This window comes from Raphanus sativus, chromosome 7 (assembly GCF_000801105.2).
Source record: "Raphanus sativus cultivar WK10039 chromosome 7, ASM80110v3, whole genome shotgun sequence".
Classification (NCBI taxonomy): Eukaryota; Viridiplantae; Streptophyta; class Magnoliopsida; order Brassicales; family Brassicaceae; genus Raphanus; species Raphanus sativus.
The window spans coordinates 8,215,515-8,236,660 of record NC_079517.1 but is presented as its reverse complement, the minus strand read 5'-3'; the positions used below and the strand labels follow the sequence as shown (position 1 = coordinate 8,236,660).

At 34.6% G+C, this 21,146-nt stretch overlaps 2 protein-coding genes across 2 annotated transcripts; both read right to left on the bottom strand.

Moving 5' to 3' along the window:
• Nucleotides 1-4,533: 4,533 nt before the first annotated feature.
• LOC108815027 (defensin-like protein 4) lies at nucleotides 4,534-5,160 on the bottom strand. Its single transcript, XM_018587686.2, has 2 exons — nucleotides 5,001-5,160; nucleotides 4,534-4,906 (listed from the first exon to the last, which is right to left on the bottom strand). Exons 1-2 carry the CDS (start codon nucleotides 5,062-5,064, stop codon nucleotides 4,728-4,730), a joined length of 243 nt encoding a protein of 80 aa, XP_018443188.1. The 5' UTR covers nucleotides 5,065-5,160; the 3' UTR covers nucleotides 4,534-4,727.
• A 3,453-nt stretch (nucleotides 5,161-8,613) lies between these two features.
• LOC108815028 (defensin-like protein 4) lies at nucleotides 8,614-9,173 on the bottom strand. The gene is made up of 2 exons (XM_018587687.2): nucleotides 9,045-9,173; nucleotides 8,614-8,946 (listed from the first exon to the last, which is right to left on the bottom strand). Exons 1-2 carry the CDS (start codon nucleotides 9,106-9,108, stop codon nucleotides 8,768-8,770), a joined length of 243 nt encoding a protein of 80 aa, XP_018443189.1. The 5' UTR covers nucleotides 9,109-9,173; the 3' UTR covers nucleotides 8,614-8,767.
• Between the last annotated feature and the right edge of the window lie 11,973 nt (nucleotides 9,174-21,146).

Genomic DNA, 21,146 nt, shown 5'->3' with positions numbered 1-21,146 from the left:
AAAAAAATAATATTATAATATAATTAATATCCCTACAATATTATTATTAAGTCTAATGCATTAATATTTATAACAAAACCACCTTAAATTCTTCGTTATTTATGATAAGAATTTAAATGTTATTATATAAATGATTTCTTTTAAAGTAATATAATTTATAGAAACAAACAATAATGTCTCAGATCTTACCGTATTTAATAAAAAATTAAAAATAAATTGTTAACATAACTTAATTTTCATCAAACAAATTAAATTTATATATACAATAGTAACAAATAAATATTTTAAAATATGTCCTATACAATCTGACATCTTTAAACTTAATCTTCAAATAATATGAATTAAAAAAACAAACTAATATTGTTATATAAATAAATTTTGGTTTTCTCTAATATCATTTTATTCATTTTCTGAATAGTAATCATCAAAATACAAAAATTAAAAATTTAATAGTTTTTTTTTCAATTTTGTGTACAATTTAAAAGTATATAAAATTTTCATTTTAAAATGTTTATCAGTTTTCTCTAAATATTTAATGTGTCAATCAAGGTTAATCATAGGTTAATGATAACTTTTTAGATTTTTACTGGGTTTTATCAGATTTTTAATTAATGAAATTTTCATTAAATCTGAATCGGATTATATATAGAGCACGAGTTTATCAGTTCAATCGCAGATCTGGATTGAATATGAAAATACTGAATATCTACTTCTTAACATAGATATGTAGATCAAAATTATTTTTAAAAAATAATACTCAATGTCAACTAATATTTATACCCAAAGAAATCAAACTCGCATTTTAAAAGGCGGACCAAAATATTGTATAACTTCAATTCACATGTTTCACTAGAACACTATGGAAAAGTATATCAGCCATATATGAAATGGAGACGCATCGCTTAATCTTATTAGAGCAATATTATTGTGGTTTACGAATATTTTGGCGGTTCATTTTCTCAGGGAATGCAAAATTCCGACGAAATTTTGACGACCAAATACTTTTCGTCAGAAATTTTCTCGAATAATCGTTAATTGGACATTTTATCGGAAATTCGTCGGAATATTCTGACAAATATAGCATATTCTATGCATATTTTCAATTCGTAGCGATTTACATTTTTGGAAGTTGGCCGGAATATGCGGACAAAATTCTGACGAAATCAGACTTTGGGTTTCAAAACATGGAAAATTTGACCCACAATAATGTTTTAATATATTTTGATGATTTATATGGAGTTGTCTACATGTTTTAGTTTATAAGTGTTCATATAAGATGATATTACACAAAATTGATATGGTAAGTTAGATTATCGATATAAGTTTGTTTAGTATATAATTCTTTGTGCGAGATATTATGTTTCGTTGATATATTCGTAGATGATTTTATAAATTGAAGAAATTGAACGTTTGTTAATTCACATCCTATTAGACACGTAATATATGTTTGTGTGACCATGTCGGTATCATGTTTTACATTTATATTTATTTCATATAGAAATCAATTACTTGTCGGAATTCCCTCAGAAAAAAATTCCGACGGTATTCCGACATAAAAACAATTTCGTCGGAATTCCGTCAAAAAATTTCGACGAAATTACGAGGAAATAAAATTCCAAACCAAAACTTCAATATAAAGATGTTTTCGTCAGAATTTCGTCGGAATTCTGTAAAAATGTTCTGACTAAATTCTAAGGAAGTAAAATCTCTAACTGAAACTTCAATATAAAGGTGTTCTCGCCAGAAATGTTCGAGGAAATTCCGATGATTAAATAAATTTTGATTCAATTAAAACGACCAATTAAAGAATATAAATTTTCCTCGGTAATTTGTCGATGTTTTCTTAAAATATTTTGACATATCACTTTTCGCCGGTATTTTGTCAGAAATTTCTGACAAAATACCGAAAACTTTCTAATATTGAGGTTCCTCGGTAATTTCTCGGAAGCTCCTCAGAAATTTTCGATGATATTTTTATCCATCGAAATTGTCATGAAAATATGCCATGTTTTTTTGTAGTACATGTAAAGTACAACTATACATTCATGGTAATTGCCCCTTACGGAGATCACTGGCGCAATCTCCAGAGACTTGGTGCCATTGAGATCTTCTCTTCTCACTCACTTAACAGGCTTTTTTCATCCGAAAAGACGAAATCAGACATTTGATATTGCGACTCTCTAAAAACTCTCAACAAGTATGTGATTTTTTGCCGATATAATAAAACTTACGTAATCTTAAATTACATTGTTGAAGTGATTTAAATTTCAGTGCAGTAGTAAAATGACACATTTCTTGGAATGGATTATATATTTTAGGATTAGAAAAACAGATTTGATGATATAAGTACATTTGTAAATGGAAAAGAAATATCAAACTTTTGATACTGCCTAAATACAAAGGGTTGTAGATTATCTACTTTCACATATATAGGCAGTATATAAATTTTGAAACAGATATTTACCTCAACCGTGTTTGATTAACCTTTGGCCATTTGTTCATAACAATCCTTGTAGCTGAAATCTCGTATGCATTTCTTACATAAAACATAAAATAAAATAAGAATTAACTTTTTGATTCCGTGATCGAAATCAAGGAGTTTGTGAAAGTGGAGATGAGAACATTGTTTAGACTTCATTCTCAACAATGTTATGAGAATGGTGGCCGGAAAGCGATTTCACGGCGATGGAACAGAACACGATGATGATGCAAGATGTGTTCGGCAGTTGATTTCTGATGTGGTGGATTGTGTCAGCGCTGGGAACTAGGGTGGGAAAAAAACGAGTTAAACCGAACCTAAATTGATTCAAACCAAATCAAATTAATTTAGATTTACTTCGGTTGAAAATATTCTAGAATCGAATTAACCAAACTGAATTGAATCAAAACCGAATCCATAAAATAACCAAAGTGCCACTGCTACCGCCTATAATATTTATATTAGGTTTAAAGATTATAATTTAAAATAACTATATTACAATTTAATGTTTGAATTTACGTTTAAACACAGGAAAATTAATGATTTAGTTTCAAATATTTGATTAAAAAAAGTCTTGAATTCTTATATGTAAAGAGAATCTACCTAAAATCTAAGCTAAGTTTCAATAAAAACAAAAATTCTTTGCAACGTCTTTTTCTCTGTGTTTCCTGCATAATTTTCTACTTATTTTAATTAACTTTAGTTCGATTGAAAAAATTATGGTTTGTAAAGGTTTTTGTTTTAATTCTATATTAGATTTAGTTTACAAAATTTATTTATTTTGTGTCACCAACTTTGATGATTTCATTATCATGCGTTTCAAAACATGATTTCTTTTAAAAGAATTAAACTAAGGAAATCTGATTAAACCAAACTGAAACACAAACCAAACTGAATATCAGTCGAATCGAATACAAACTGACACAAAACCGATCTAAACCAAACTGATTATAATTTACTTCAGACAGAAATTTTTTAAAACCAAATTAATCAAACTAAACCGTATCCGAATTGAACCGATAAAATAACCTAAGTGTCTACCATTACTGGGAACGCTGCTGGTTATTTTCCGGTCTTGCGTAGGGTCATTAATTACGAAAGACGTGTCAAAAAGGTGGCAGATCGATTTGATGAGTTTTTACTTTTTGCAAGGACTTGTTGACGAGAAACGAGCGGATAAAGAAAAGGGTAATATACTATGATTGAGTGTTTGCTTTCTCTCCAAGAAACTCAACCTGATTATTACACGCTTGTTGTCATCAAAGGAATCATTGTCGTAAGTGTTTATTAATTAACCAAAACAAAAACTAGGTAATAAGAGTTTATTGTGATTGTTTTGATGATTTTGACTGAATTAATGATACTTGCGGGGACTGATACGTTAACTGGAACCCTGGAATGGGCGATATCGAATTTGCTAAACCATCCAGAAATATTGAAAAAGCAAGAAGCGAAATCGAAATCGATAACCAAATCGGTTTAGACCGATTTTTTTTTTTTTTTTGGAGTCTCCCTTATCTCCAAAACATTGTGTCGGAGACTATACGCCGCCTATACCCGGTAGCTCCGACTCTTCTCCCCCATGTGGCATCTGAGGATTGCATGGTAGCAGCCTAGCAGGATACATGTTCCACGTGGGACGTATGGGCCATGCACAGAGATGCCGGGAAAAATCAAACTAGAAAGGTTTGAGAAAAAAGGTGTGGATCAAAAGTTGATATCGTTTGGGATTGGACGACGAGCTTGTCCTGGGTCTGGTTTTAGCTCAACGGTTAGTGAATCTGGCTTTGGGATCGTTGGTTCAGTACTTCGAGTGGGAGAGAGTTGGAAAAGAAATGTGGACATGAGTGACACCGATGCAGGCCATGTGTAAAGCTTGTCCAATTGTTATCTCGACGCTTCCATTTGAGTTTAGTTAAGTCTGTAATGTTTACGTTATATTCAAACATACCTAATCCTTTCTTATGAATTTTTTGTTATTATTATTACTAGCCAATGATCGATGTTCTCAATCTTTATGTCAAGTATAGTAGGGTCAAAAGAAACATAGTACGTGGTACATAAAACTTTATATTATCGGAGAAAACATGCATAAAACATACTTGACAGTATCACAGAAAACATACAAACATCATAAACATACTTGGTTCATGTCATAAGGTCACTCATAGAGTGACACAGACTTATTAAATGTAAATAAACACACAAGCACCACATAGTTTTGGTACAACCAATGAGTTTTGGTAGATTAACATGGGAAGTAGCAGATACACCTGTGATATGGGAAAATATAGTTGCAAGATCCATGTCGTGCTCCCTCGAGGTTGATGCACTGGTTCTTGCAAGCATTATTATTTCCACATACTCCTGACCATGTCCCACTAGACCTCTCGCACAACTTCTGCGCTTCCACCATTGTTGGTGCTTCTGTATATATATTTATCATGGTCAAATTAATCAAATAATCGGAAAATAATTATTTAAATTCATTTCGCCATGCTTATGATTATTCACTACTCACCAAAAGCAGCAAAGAGTACAAGAGCAACGAAAAGAAGGGTGATGATGGAAACAAACTTGGCCATGACTATTAGGAATTTGTTTTCGATGTATTTGTGTGAAGTGTGTGAAGAAATAAGCGTAAGATCGACCCCTATTTATAGTGTATTAGTCTTTACTTGTGCATGGCACAGTAACGTGGTATACAACAAATTAATTAAACATTATTGTCTTCTAATGACGATATGGAAGATAAGACGGGCCCTGTAATAAAAGTTGATGGCCGGTTTCTCCACCACATATCTTTTACATATAGAAGGCCGTCTCTATTAGTCTCTATCTAGTGTAACCCAAGCGGCTGCTATGGCTTTGATCTAGTCATCTAGTGCTACATCGTACACATGGGCGGTTGGTTGATTTTACTTTGTGAAGAATCAAGATATTAAAGATTTTGACCAAGTCATAGTTACACAATTTCAGTGATTCGTAAGAGATTTTGACCAGAATACGAAATTATGATTTGAAGGAAACTATGAGTGGATGGATGTATTAACCCAAAAAAAAGAGGATATTGTATATGATTTCGCCATTTGCTTGAGATACAAGAAAAACTCGATATTTTCCCATAATCTACTTGTCCCGAAATATCTTTCTTGAAATTGTTAAACCAAGATGATGAATCATAAGTACAAGTTAAGTTCTGAAGAAGTCATTTATTTTACATTTTCCCTTTTTGAATTTTTTTTTACATATTCACACAACTAAAAATCAATGTCAATTTCAATTATGGTTTGCTAACCGAGTTGGCGGTCTAGTACTACTCATCTGCTAAGAAATTAAAAATAAACTAACAATTTATACACGATCTTTCGTTAAAGAAAATGTCATATGAAGAGCACGAGCTACCAAACCAAAAGACGATGAGGTTGTGACCGTATTAACTTTGTCTCTGCTACCCATATACAACGTAATTGAATTGGCGAATCCAATTACGAGTCGTATTTAGCGGTATTAAGCTGCAACTAAAAAACAAGATTGAGCGGACCCCTTGTATGCCAGTATTTGAAGTAGATGCAACGTAACATTTCGAATTATGGTATATGAAAATGTTTTCAAAAATTGACTTGGTTATCTATGTTACTAAAATGTGCTTATTTTTTCGGCACACATTCATTTAGAACTCCAAAATTAAATGTACTTGAGCTAAAGCAGTAGAATGATCTATCGAGAAATGATTCGCGATAGTGTGTGAGTGAAGTCAAAACACGGAAAAAATCATCTGGTGATTTTAGGGTTAGTAACAAAACTCTCAGGCTTTGAAAAAATTAATGCAACGACCGTTAGAACGAGATGGGATTCACGGGCCGAGTGAGTGGGCTGGGAGGCCCATTAGCCTTGGACGTTCAGGGACATTACAAGTGATATCAGAGTTGATTAACCAACTCAGTTTTGACCTGAGAAACGTCATGAAATCTGTTGTGTGGCGCAACGAGGATGTTGTGTTTTTTTAGAGGGGGTGAATTGTAACATCATGATATATGAAAAGATTTAAGAGAATTGATTTGGCTATCTATGTCACCAAAGTGTGCATATTTTTCTATCATACATTCGTTTAGAACTCTAAAATTAAACGTGTTTGACCTGGAATAAAGGAATGATGGATAATCTCTCGGAAAATGATTCGCGATAGCGTATGATTGAGACAAAACATGAAAAATTATGTGGTGAATGTAGGGTCAATAAACAAAATTTTCGGACCTTGAAAATATTAACGCACTAATTGTTGGAACGGAATTAGATCCACGGACCGAGTGAATGTGCGTAGAAGACCCATTAGCCATAGACTGTCATAGGCATTATATGCAAGTTAAAAAAAAAATAATGACAATACAAGTTAATAAACCATTCTTCATTGTAACTCAATAATACGCAGTATGGTTTTTTCCTTAGAATAAAACTAGAATTTCCATTTTTTTGAGGCATAGAGATTGACTCAACAATTAGAAAGAATCAACTTGTAATGTATTGGAGGCTAAGGAAAAAGAATCCTCTCAGCTAGAAGAGAGTGCCATGTATAGCTTGAAAAAAAATTATCGTCAATATGCGCAAATTTGAGTTTTTTTGCTTCACTCTTTAGACTCACCAACCAATAAAATTTTGTTATTTCATATTTAATATTTTAAAAAAGGAATAAAATATTTTCCAAATTATATTATGTTTTTAGAATAAAAAAAATAAGAAATAGTTATAGTGGCCAATTTGTTTTTAGGAAAAACACTTTTAACGCAGTCACCAAAAAACTAAACTTTAAATCCTAAACCATAAATTCTTGTCAAGATAAACTCTAAACCTTTTGATAAATTATAAATCCTAAATCATAAACCCTAAACACTAAATATTTAAAATACTAAACTCTTAATCGTAAACCCTAAACCATTAGATAAATCATAAACCCTAAATTTTAAATCCTAAATTTTTGGATAAACACTAACCCTTAGTTTATGGATTAAGAATTTAGGATTTAGAATTTATCCACGGGTTTAGGATTAAAAATTACTATTTTTATGATTTAATGTTTATAACTAAGGGTTTAAAATTTATTCAAAGATTTAGGGTAAACCAAAGGATTTAAGGTTTAGTGCTTAAGATTTAGGGTTTAGTGTTTTGGATTCAGAATTTTGTGTTTTGGTAACAATGTTAAAAAAAAAACTTTTTTGGCCATTACTATTATTATTTTTATTTTAAAAACATAATATAGCTTGAAAAACATTTTGTTTCCTTTTTTTAAGATATTGAATATGAAATTACAAAATCTTATTGGTTGGTGAACCTAGAGATTTACCTTAGAATGTGAACCCAAGAAAAATTCTGCAAATTTTCCTCTCAATATATTAGTTTTCATTTCACTTCTTTCATTACAATTTTTTTTTTTTACTAATTCTTTCATTACAATTTCTCAAGCTGTAAAAACAATCACCAAATTTTCAAGCTGTAAAATGTTACCATTTTTATTATCGTGTCATATGTTTGTTAACATTGTCTAATCCTTACATATAGGCGAATTCAAGCATTCTTATACAAAAAGGAAGAAAATTCAAGCATCATGATATCTCCAACCCAAACTTATTTTTTATTCTATAATTTTTATTAAATTAGAATAAAACTATTATAGAATAAATTTTATAATTATACTCTGTTACAGAGAAAGGAATAAAAGACTTTACTTTTTCATTCCAAATACAAAGTGAAAAAGTGTTATCCTTATATTTTCTCTTTTACTAGAACAATTCTATTATGTGTAAATCAATAAAGCAAAATTTACTTTATAATAGAGTTACTATAATTTAATGGAAATTATAGATGAAAAATAGATTTGAGTTGGTGATTGTCTTGAATGTTTCAGTTGTACGTGCTAAAACCCCAAAGAACGCTATAACAACAATACCCATTCAAACATCGAAAGACAAACAATAACATACATGTCATAAGAGTATTTTTTAGCGGTGAAGTTTTTTAATCAAGTTTCGTATAAATATATTATTTAATTACAGAATTAGTTTATTTTTATATAGAAAAAGTTGAACCAGTTATGTAAGAATTAATAATGTTTAACATTTGAAAGACTCTTGTCAATCTTTTTCTTTAATATTTTATTTTATTAGTTTTTAATATGAAAAACTTAATTAGAAACTTCCATTGAAGTCGCTCTTATAATAGACTTATTTATGGCCACTAGTGTGACACGGACTTATTTTATGTAAAATACAAACACCAAGAGCTTTTGGGAAATTAACATGCGTGGTAACAGATACATCTGTGATATGGGAAGATATAGTTACAAGATCCGTGTCGTGCTCCCTCAAGTCGACTGCACTGGTTCCTGCATGCATCGTTATTTCCACAAACTCCCCACCATGTACTACTCTGCCTCTTGCACAACCTCTGTCCTTCCACTCTTGTCGGTGATTCTGTATGCAATATTTGTATCTCTAGTTTAATTAACTAATCCAAATAAAGTAACATTTTTAATACATCTTTCATGCATATGGTAAAGATAATTACTCACCAAAAGCAGCAAAGAGAACAAAATAAGCGAAGAGAAGGGTGATGATGGTAGCAAACTTGGACATGATTATTTATTGCCTTTGTTTTTCAATATATGTATATGTTGTTTGTGAGGAAATAAGCTGAAGATCAAACTCTATTTATAGTGCAGTGACGAATCTGTCATCGTGTTGTTAACGTCGAGTAGTACGTTATAGTAATAGTTTATGGCTGATTTTTCCACCGCCTATCTAATGTAACCTAGGGGACTGGTTTGGCTGAGCTAGCTAGTGCTGATTAATTTGACTTTATCAAGACTCGAGAAGATAAGATCTTTACCGGGCCGGATCTTGCTCTGAGGTTGATGAATTGGTACTGGGTTCCCTAATTATACGAAGTGAAAACGGATAATAAGATTCTAGTTGATGATTTCTTGTAGCTCCAGCACTGACAAAAGAGTAGTTGTATCTCTCTGTAGCTCGCGGTGCCCGGCTCTCATTCTCGACTGGTCTCGGTTTGTAAGGTCTTTTTTGGCTCGTAACTAACCTGGTTCTTAGTCTTTGTCCTACTACCTTCGGCTTTGTTTTAGTTCGGTTGTTTAGTTTTATTTTCTGAATTCCACTACTTGTTCATTGTGTAACTTCTCTGCCATAAATTTGAAAATTGGTATAATAATTTATAATTTTATCAAAAACGAAAAAAAAAAGTTGTATTGCTCCGATGCTTCAAATAAAAGAGGCGAGATAGAAACAGGCCAGAACGACTTGCCTTGACTCTAGTTTAACACTAAATTGATCATCAATAAAATTATTTTGAATACAAAGGATTAGAAGACTTCGCTGTGGACTTACCATCCCAGGGGTGATTTCCGGTGAGATTTTGTGTGGTGGCGTCTTGCCTTTTTTGAAAACTTTTATTTCCCTCGCGGTGAGGTATCTTTATTATTCGTCTATCGACGATCTGTGTTAATTTGGAAAGTCTTCTCTTCCAAAATTCCTCTTTCTTTTACTTTCCTTTTCCACCTTTTGTGATTTCCGGTCATACTCTGTTTTTTCCTTTTTCTTCCCCTTCGAATCAAGAACTTCCCTTTTGTAATGATTTCTCAAAAGATAATAGTGGAATTTTGTGTTACTACGGGAAATTTCACATCATTCACGCTTGACCTTCTACCGCTAATCGTGCGTAACAACTCTCTCTCCGTCGTCGGAAGTTTCATCTGTCGTGATAACATGGCTGACCTGTTGCAAAAAGCCATCCAAGCTATGTCACTTGAAGAAGAGGAGCCGTTAACTCTGCCTGACAGTCCAAGATTCAGGGTGATCGAGGAAAACCAGTTGTGTCTGATGGGCCGATTGCTGAACCCGGACTGTCAAGTGATGGCAAAGATGATAGATTTCATGCCAACTGCTTGGAGGATGATAGGCAGAGTGCGGGGTATTGCTTTGTCTCGTGACCGGTTTCAGTTTGTATTTCAACGTGAGGAGGATCTTCTGACTGTGATCAAAGATGGCCCATGGTCCTACAACTATTGGGCGATGGTGCTTGAGCGCTGGTCCCCGAACCCTCCTAAGGACTCTCTTCGAATGCTGGACGTATGGATACGAATCCGTAACATCCCGGCGATTTTCTTTAAAATAGAGACGATGTACAAACTGGCTGCGGAGGTTGGTAAGGTTGAAGTGGTGGAATATGACCCCAAGGCATCTCATACAAAGGAGTATATTCGAGCTTTAGTGCACTTTGATACTGACAAGCCTGCGAAAGCAGCTAGGAAACTCAATGTGCCAGAAGGTGGAACTGTTACTATTAAATTTGAGTACGAGAAGATACACAGGCGTTGCTTCCACTGTCTGAGGCTTACTCATGAAAGGACTAAATGCCCTGTCTTGAGAAAAGACAGTATCATGGAGAAAGAGGCCACTGCTGTTCCATCTAGACAAACGGGTGGTCAGATCATTACTGAACCTGCTGATGGCCCCCCTGGGTTTCCGGTCCTGTTTCCTGAACTATCAAAAGAGGAGCGTAGAAGAGCGACGCTGTATGTGTCTCATCCTGATGAAACCGAACGAAGGGCTCGAATTGAGCGAGTCAATCAGAGTATTGATGATTGTAGAATGGCTACATCTGCTGAGATTCCCACCAGATTCCCGGACCTCTTCCCTGAGCTTCCAAGGGAAGAACGTAATCAGGCGTTGCTTTACATTTCTCATGCGGACGAGAAGGAACGGAGAGCTCGCATTGAGCGTGTTAACAAAGGCATCATTGAAAGCAGAGAAGCTGCTTCTTTGCACTTAACTCGCATTACTAAGGAGCTTGACAAAGGAAAAGGACATGTTTCTTACACAGCACTCCTCGAAGCTCAACATTTTGATACGAGTGATCATCTAAAGGATCAAGTCTTGACCCGAAACGAGAAGAGTGATGATGATACAGAGTCTTCTGCTGCACAGTCTGTTGCTCACTCTATTCCTTTGTTTACGGCGGGTTCGGGTTTTCAGCTTGGCCCTTCTTCGGAAGGGCGAGTCCTTGGGAATGTTGGAGCGAGCAAATCGCAGAGAAGATACTCGTCGTCCTGGAAAAGAAGGAATACTGGGAACAAGGAGAGTGTTGGAGTACCTCAGCTGTCCTTACAGATAACAGATCAACCCCCGAGCTCAAAGAGGAAGGCTGTTGCTCCTATCAATGTCTCGGAGTCCAAAAACAAGAAACTTTCAGACCAATCGGTGGCTTCCGTATTGAAGCCGCTGCTTCCCCAATGAGCGTACTATCTTGGAACTGTCAAGGCGCAGGAAGTGCTGAGACAGTTCGCTTTCTCCGAGCCCTTCGTAGAAAGCACTATCCTGATTTTATTTTTCTAATGGAGACAAAGCAAAAGTCAGAGTATATAGTTGGGTTACAAAAGCAGTTGGGTTATGATCACGTTCTTACAGTGGAGCCAGAAGGTTTAAGTGGTGGTTTGGCTTTATTGTGGAAGGATTCGTACCAAGTTACAGTTCTGTCGAGTGACAAGAGAATTATTGACCTCAAGGTTTCTTATGGGTCAGTGTCTTTCTTCATGTCGTGTGTGTATGGAGATCCGGTTACGGCAAGACGTCAAGGCGTTTGGGATCGTTTAATCAGCATGGGTCTCTCTAGAGATGAAGCATGGGTTTTAGTTGGAGACTTCAATGAGCTCCTCTCAAATGATGATAAGAGTGGGGGTTCGGTTAGAGAGGAATCTTCTTTCTGGAACTTCAGAAGTATGGTGCAAAATTGCAAACTTCGTGAGCTACGGCACACGGGTGATTGCCTTTCATGGGCAGGGAAGCGTGAAAATGGATGGGTCAAATGCCGCCTTGATCGAGCGTTTGGGAACAGTGAGTGGCTATCTCTTTTTCCTCGTGCCAATTTGGAGTATCTTGACCTATGGGCTTCGGATCATCGTCCCATTAGGCTATGTTTCTCTTTGGAAAGAGATAATCCTACGAAGGGGAGGTTCGTTTTTGACAAACGAATGCTGTCTAGAGAAGGGTTTGAGGACATGGTTCGCTTGAGTTGGGAAGGTGGTGGAAGTAATCGGAGCAGTACGATGGATCGTATACGCAGATGTCGAGGTGCGATCATGATCTGGAAAAGAAAGTCAGACTTGAACTCTAGGAACCGCATTACTAGACTACGTGCAGCTCTTGAGGCAGAGATAGCAAAGGTGGCGCCATCTTATGATATCATGGACCGTCTGAAACGAGAGTTATCAGAAGCACTGCGCGAAGAAGAATTGTTCTGGCGACAGAAGTGTCGAGAAGAGTGGCTTAGAGCAGGGGATCGTAACACAAAATATTTTCATAATTGCGTTAAAGGGCGAAGGATACAGAATCGCATACTAATGCTTCTTGATGAGCTCGGCCATGAACAATTCTCAGAAGGGGCTAAAGGGAATATAGCAGTGGATTTCTTTAGAGACTTGTTTACTAGTTCCAACCCTTTCGACTTGGAGTCTCTGTTTGTCGGCTTCCAGAACAGAGTAACACATGATATGAATCAACGCCTGACACATCCAGTGTCCAGTGAAGAGATCAGGAAGGCAGCTTTCGATGTCAAGGGTAGTAGTGCCCCGGGTGAAGATGGTCTGACTGGAGTGTTTTATCAGAGGTTCTGGCACATTGTTGGTCCTGGTCTCATCTCGGAAATTCAGGATTTCTTTCGATCATCTATTATGCCTGAAGGTTGGAACCACACGCAAATTAGCTTGTTGCCAAAAATCGCAAATCCTTCAAGGATGCAAGACATGAGGCCAATAAGCTTGTGCTCGGTTCAGTATAAAATCATATCTAAAATTCTCTGCAACCGTTTGAAGACTATTTTGCCAGAGATAGTATCAGAAACTCAAGGTGCCTTCGTTTCTGGCCGTATTATATCTGATAATATTCTCATTGCGCATGAGATGATTCACGGCTTACGCACGAACACGAAAGTGGCAGAGGGATGGATGGCGATCAAAACGGACATGTCAAAAGCATATGATCGTGTTGAATGGAACTTCTTAGAAGTTTTACTAGAACGCATGGGGTTTGATAGAGTATGGGTCAGGTGGATCATGGCTTGTGTGACTTCTGTCTCTTTCTCGGTTCTCCTTAATGGCAATTCTCATGGGCACTTTAAACCGGAGCGTGGAATAAGGCAGGGAGATCCCCTCTCTCCCTTCCTCTTCATTCTTTGTGCTGAGGCGCTGGTCAGTTGTCTTAACTCGGCTGAAGCTGCTGGCCGTTTGCATGGTATTAAGCTCACGGAACACTGCCCTTCTATCCACCATTTGTTATTTGCGGATGATAGCTTACTCTTATGTAAAGCTAATGTGGATGAGGCGCAGGAAATACTAGAGTGTATCAAACTTTATGGGGACGCTTCCGGTCAACGAGTTAACCAATTGAAGTCATCTGTAATATTTGGCTCGCGTGTACCAGAAGCAACTAAGATTGAGATCAAGGAGGTGTTGGGTATTGAGGCTGAAGGAGGTGAAGGATCTTATCTGGGTCTACCAGAGTGTTTCAGTGGCTCGAAAAGAAAACTTCTTAGTTTCATCCGTGAAAAGCTCCATGGCAGGCTACAAGGGTGGTTCTCGAAGTCACTGTCGCAAGGCGGTAAGGAGATTATGTTGAAATCAGTTGCAATGGCCCTCCCAGTCTTTGCTATGTCCTGTTTCAAACTCCCTAAGGATGTATGTGAAAAACTTACTAGTGCAATGATTGAATTCTGGTGGAGTAGTGGAAATAACAGGAAGAAGATCTCATGGGTTGCTTGGAAAAAACTCTGCACAGAGAAAGAACTTGGGGGTTTAGGCTTTAAGGACATTGAAAAATTCAATCAATCCTTATTAGCTAAACAGGCCTGGAGAATTTGGTCGTCTCCGAACTCTCTCCTTGCTCGCTTGTTGAAACATCGTTACTTTCATCGAGCAGATTTCTTGGAAAGTGGTATCGGTACTCGTCCTTCCTATGCGTGGCGCAGCATTCTGCACGGTCGGGAGCTATTACAAGAAGGCCTGTTAAAGAAAATAGGTAATGGTAGGCTCACGAAGGTTTGGACTGATAATTGGGTGTTTGACTCGTCTCCTAGGCCGCCGCGGTACCGTCAGGATGCAGTCGTTGATCTCACACTTACAGTGGATGAGCTCCTAGACCAGCACACAAGCTCCTGGAATGCCAACCTAGTGCGTGAACTGTTTGTAGATGAGGATGTGGAGCTGATTCTAAAAACGAAAGTTGCTCTGTCTCGAGACGACTCTGTTGTTTGGGGGCTCTCTAAATCTGGACGATACGACTCTAGAAGTGGTTATAAATTCCTTGAATCACTCACAAACAGCAGAGCGGGAGCTACTGTCAACCTCCCTCCTATTGAGAAACAACTTTGGTCCAGGCTATGGAAGACCAAAACGTCTCCGAAACTTCGTCACTTCATGTGGCGTGTTTTGTCCGGAGCTCTGGCTGTCAAAGATCAGCTTCGTACTCGCGGGATACAGATTGATCCTACTTGTCCAGTGTGCCATCAAGGCCCGGAAACTATCTGTCATATGCTCTTCCATTGTCAGGTGGCTAAAGACGTCTGGGCATTATCACAGTTCCCATTGCCTCCGGCGGGTTGGTCTCAGAACTCTGTGTTTCTGAACTTGCATCATTTGATTTCATATAGTCAAAGGCAAAACGTGGGAGTTTCAGTTCGACTGTCATTCCCTTGGCTTCTTTGGCATATATGGAAGTCAAGGAACAAACTCTGTTTTGATCAGGTCCAACCATTGGCATCAGAAGTGGTTAGGAAGGCCAAAGAAGAAGCTACGGTTTGGTTAAATCTTCAAGGAAACCTGCCACTGAGCAAAGAGAATACCTTAGCTGTCCCAATACCCTCCATTGGTTGGGTTAAACCTCCCTGGGCGTCTCTTAAATGTAATGTTGGATCATCTTGGAATTCTTCATCGCAGATTAGTGGAGCTGGTTGGATCATTCGGAACTCAAGGGGCCAGGTTCTTCACCATAGTAGAAGAGCTTTCACGGGTGTTCTTTCGAAGGCTCAAGCGGCTCTATTAGCCTTATCTTGGGCGACTGCAGCGGTGATTGACCTCAAGCTGAAGAATATCCTTTTCGAATTCTCATCACCGGAAGCCGCAATGGCTCTTTCTAATCCCGTGGATATCCCTTCTTCTTATTACTTATGCTATGAGGTCCTCACGAATATTTACTCTGTTCCAAAGAGTGAGCTTCATGTTGCATTGGACTCTGGTAATATGGCAGCATCGGCAATTGCAGACAGTGTCACTAGGGACCATCGTTTGCAGTCGTACGTCGCCACTGGGGGTCCGTCATGGCTATCTGCGATTCTCGCCAAGGAGGCTGCAATACGTTGACCCTCTGTTTCATGACCTAAAGCAAGCTAAAACTCTTTCTTGAGTGTCAAGGCATGCTCCTTTTTTTTTCATTTGGATCATGGAGCCTACTGGTTTCCAAGTTGTTTTCCTTTGCGTTTTTTTCTAGCAGGCATTTGCCTGTTAATTCTGTGAACACATTTCCTGTGTACCTTTATGACAAAAAAAAAAATAAAATTATTTTGATTGATAAATAATCAAAATATTCTAAAAACCACAGTGCTATGGTACTCCATAATATTCATCTCTATAATAGGCCTCCTCTGTAAATATATATAAGGACGTTTCTATTCAATACAATAACAATATTATGGTATCAGAGCAAAAGTCTAGCAAACCCTAAAAACAAGATTCTTCATCTCCCTTAACTAAACAACTAGGTAATAACCCGCGCCTGGCGCGGAATAAAATTATTAATTTTATTATTTCTTAAGATAATGAAATTAATAATTTCATTATTTCATAAGATAAGAAGATATTAGGTCTGTTTAATCACGATATTATGTCGGCTTTATGCTAGTTTGTTTTTGGTTTTAATCTACTAAAATATAACAATCATTCTAAATCAATAATTATTTTGTTTATTAGGTTAAAATGCTTGAGATTTTTTAGATTTTTTCAATGATAACCAAAAACTATTTTTATTTATTTGATTTCATGTTATATGAATTTTAGACAGTCCTGATGTCAAACCATTGATTTCATATTATAATTTATAAATGCAAGAAAAATCAAATCAAATCTAGATAATAATTGACGAAAAAGAAAAGAAAATTATTAGACAAATCATTTCATTAAAATTTGGTCGATAGTAAATGAAAACATTAAAAAGAATATTTTAACTTCCAAAAGAATTAGAATCCTCACTTGTAGTGAATATTTAGTTATATAGGTGTTCACGTCAATATGCACATATATTTAGGACTAGGCAAAATATCTGTAAATTTTGATTTGATTCGTTATCATGTTCAATTCTAACAAAAAATTGGATATCCGTAACTCTACGAAGAAAAACAAATACTAATATGCAATATCCGTAAAAACGAAGCAAATCACAAATAGTAATATTTTTTAAAATGGATATTCGATTCGATCCGATCCATTATATGCTTATATATAAATATATATAATGAATTATATATAAGTTATATAAATAATATATTCTATATAAGTTTTACAATATTTTTATTTACTAAATTTATTAAATTAGGTATTAGTGTTCAAAAAGGTAAATATTTTTTTTATTTTTGTAATATTTTTTTTGATTTCATATTATTTTAGATTTTATTTATTTTAATTAACTTATTTACTTTTACGAATCGAAACCGGCTAAAAATCTTATTTTCGGATATCCAGGACACTGTATATCCGGATGGCTACGAATCGGATAATTGTTTATTAGAACGAAACATATTAGATTACGAATACCTCCAAAATCTCAGATATTCGATTCGTGCCCACTCTTACATGTATGTGTATGCAAAAAATATATAAAGATGGTTGATAAATATATAAAGATACCGTAATTAACATTAAAAAGATATTTTTGTTCAAAATAACACAAGAAAGATAATATTTTATTAAAATAAATTAAGTAAAAATAAAATAAGCCTAGATAATACCAATTTTTTTATTGTAAATTGTCTTTCTATGTAGAACTTTGTATAACTCGTAGAACTGTGTATGTGCGTTTTATATTGAAAAAACGTAAAATAATATATAGTGTGAACGCATTTATGTAAAATTTGGCCGAGAAACTCTCTGCATGTGACACATTAGCATATTCATTCTCAAATCGCTGTGAGGTTGCCATGTGGCAAACGTAATGTGAACGCATTATATGAAAATGCATCTCCTTTAATATATAGGGGATATTCAAGCTGGACTTGGTTTCAAAACAAAACAAAAACGATACCCAAAAAGAACAACATGTACTTAAATGGACATATAATGTTCATGTCTAACTGATTTTATAAATTAATAAAAAAACTTCTTTCTATGTGTTTGGCTAAATTAAGTAAAATAGAAAGACTTTTTTTATCAAGTAAAATAATTATATAGAGTGAAAAATTAAGTGGCAATAAATGTAGCACATTTTAAGTTATTATTTTATTTACAAAAATATATCTTTGAACTATGTTTTTGGGTACGTAATTTTCCACCGATTGAAACTAAAATAAAATATTTTAGTAAAATAAAGTAAACCAAACGTTTAATCATATGTAAAACCTAATTATTTAACATTTTTAATTTTATAATTGGCACAAAGTTAATATTGATTAACTAATAAATAAAAATATGCACTATTATTATTATGGTAAAATATTTAATAATTTAAATTATTATTAAGGTAATATAACTAATTAAATTGTTAAACTAAGTGAAATATGGAAACACAATTAATAGATAATAATATTCATGTATCCAAACAAATTTCATTAAGACTACTATCCAAGTTTTCGAACACTCCAATTTTTTTAATTATTCTATTCAAGTCTCCAAACACTCCGATTTTGTACTTGTTTTAATAAGATAGATAGATGCAAAACCTAATTATTTAACATTTTTTATTTTATAATTGACACAAAATTAATATTGATTAACTAATAAATAAAAATATGCACTATTATTATTATGGTAATATATTTAATGATGTAAATTATTATTAAGGTAATATAATTAATTAAATTGTTAAACTAAGTGAAATATGGAAACACAATTAATAGATAATACTATTCATGTATCCAAATAAATTTCATTAAGATTACTGTCCAAGTTTCCAAACACTCTAATTTTTTTTAATTCTCCTATTCGAATCTCCAAACACTCCAATTTTGTACTTGAGTTTTAATAAGATAGATGTATACTCTTGTTGGAGATCAGTACACATAAGCTGGATAACAAATATATCAATGCTCGTTTTTGAATGGTAATACCAAAAATCCAACTGAATATACCACATTTGTTCTTATTTTTCTATTTTAGGATTAACTTAGCTAGGTAAGCAACGTTCTTATCAAAACGGAGACGTTGGTTATGTACCTCTTTATTGTTCGTGGTTCTCTTGGAGAAGTTCTAAGCATATACGTCCAATACTGTTTCATAGTTGTGTAGACAAATACTTTTCACCGTAAGTTCAATTTAATATTTATCAAAAAAAAAAGAAGTTCAATTTAATATTCCGAGTGGGAGAGAACTGGAGAGGGGAGAGGAACTAATTAGATATCTGATGCACCTGGCGACATTAATAAAAGCTATGTGTAAAAGCTTGTCCTAGTTGATGGGCTGGTATTGGGTTCACGGATTCAACGATTCAAATAGAACTATAAATCTGGATTACGAACAAGACTCAAGCCTCAAGGGCCCAACAAACTTGACGAGTACAAATATGGAGATAAAATTACTAGTTATTGTTCTTTAACCAGAGGAAATCGTGTGATCTTTGACAAAAGACGTGTGTCAAAACAAAGCCAACCGTTGAGGAGTTCGTACTTGATGACATTGCAGTTGTAAATAAAACATGTAATTAATTCCCTACAATAGAAAAGACATTGCTATTTAAAAATATTGGTGTTGCCTCTTCATAGTGTATAAGATATAAATGATAATTATATTTTGATATCAGCCGTGCAATGGAACAAAAAGTGAAAGAAGGATCATGGATTCAGAAGTTTCTTCGTCTAATATCATTGCATGTGTTGAATAGATTTAGGACTAAAGCTGCCAATACAGAGAGAGAGAATTCGGTAGTGACTGAAGCAAAAGCTCAAAAGGCCATTAGGCAATGCCCAGTTTCCAAGACAGATAGTGTAAGACACACTTGTGTCACAACTTTGTCTTCGTTTTCATCATCATCTTCTACTACTACTTCTGTAGCCTTTTCGTTTAACTATTAACTCGATTGACAATACTATGACCTATATATCATCATTGCTCTCAATGCTCTCAATTTGTTTCTTGTAATAATTGCTTTTGAAAGGTTTATCCCAAAATGATTAGTGCGTTGATTATATGTGAAACAAACAAGCTGATCAGGAATGGATCATGTATCATTTTCTACATGTTTACTCCCAAAAACGTTTACTAGGTTTTGAAGACATTAGACAATAACACATTGAATGCCCCTCCTCGCCGTTCATGACATTAAATAAACCTCCTCTGAATTTTTGAAGATACGGTTCTTAATACTAAACGATGTTTTTTGGTTAGTAGAGCGTGTATGCATACACTCTGTAAGAATAAGAAAGCATATTAGATAAACCATTTTTTTGCCGGGACACTATCCGTGTGTAAAGTTTCTATTGTGAAGCTTTTTTTTGGGTCAAATTGTGAAGCTTTTTTTGTTTTAAAATTTTTGAATGACTATACCCCCATTTTTAATTTAAACTTTTTATGTTTTTACTTTTTGTATTTAAAAGGTGAATGTTTTGTATCTTAATTAGTGTAGTTTAATTGTGAACTAAATATATATTAAAATATAAAATATAAAATATGAGTGGAAATTTTTTGTTAAAAATAAAACAAATTTAAGAAATAAAATAAAATAAAGTATGTATGTATGTGTATATTTAAAAAAAAATGTGTGATAAATTAAAACATCAAATCTTTCAAATACATAAGAAATGTTATAGAAATTTGATTTTCTTAAGCGTCTTAAATTTATTCTTCACTCAAGTTGCATATTATTTCAAATTGCTTTATACGAACTTTTTAAACAGTAATAAACTTTCAAGTAACAAGTGAAAAGTAACATATGATGTAAATTGTACCATTGGAAGTGCAACTCCAAAATTCGTTCGAAAGTATGAGCCAAGCTTATACAGTTCCACTAATCATTTATTAGCATTCATCTAGAAGCTAGTCTACAGTTCATTCAGACATTCACCATGTATGTCATTAACGATAAATGTCTTACATTAAGTGTATGTGTATTGTCATATTATATCAGAAAATTCCCAAAGTTCATATATTCTTCTCTACATAAAGAAAATTTTCTTATTACAAAGAAAAGCTCCTTTTCCGCCGAAGAGAACCTAAACCTTTTTTTTTTTTTTTTTGAAAACATAGAACCTAAACCTTTATTCCCCGAAGTTCACAAGTTTGGGCATTTTCAGCGAATCAGAGAAAAGATGCTTCTCTTCTTCATCACATATTGGCATCTCCCTTGGTTCAGAACAGTACCGGCTAACAGTATTAACCAAACATTACACGTGAAAGCATATATTTATATGT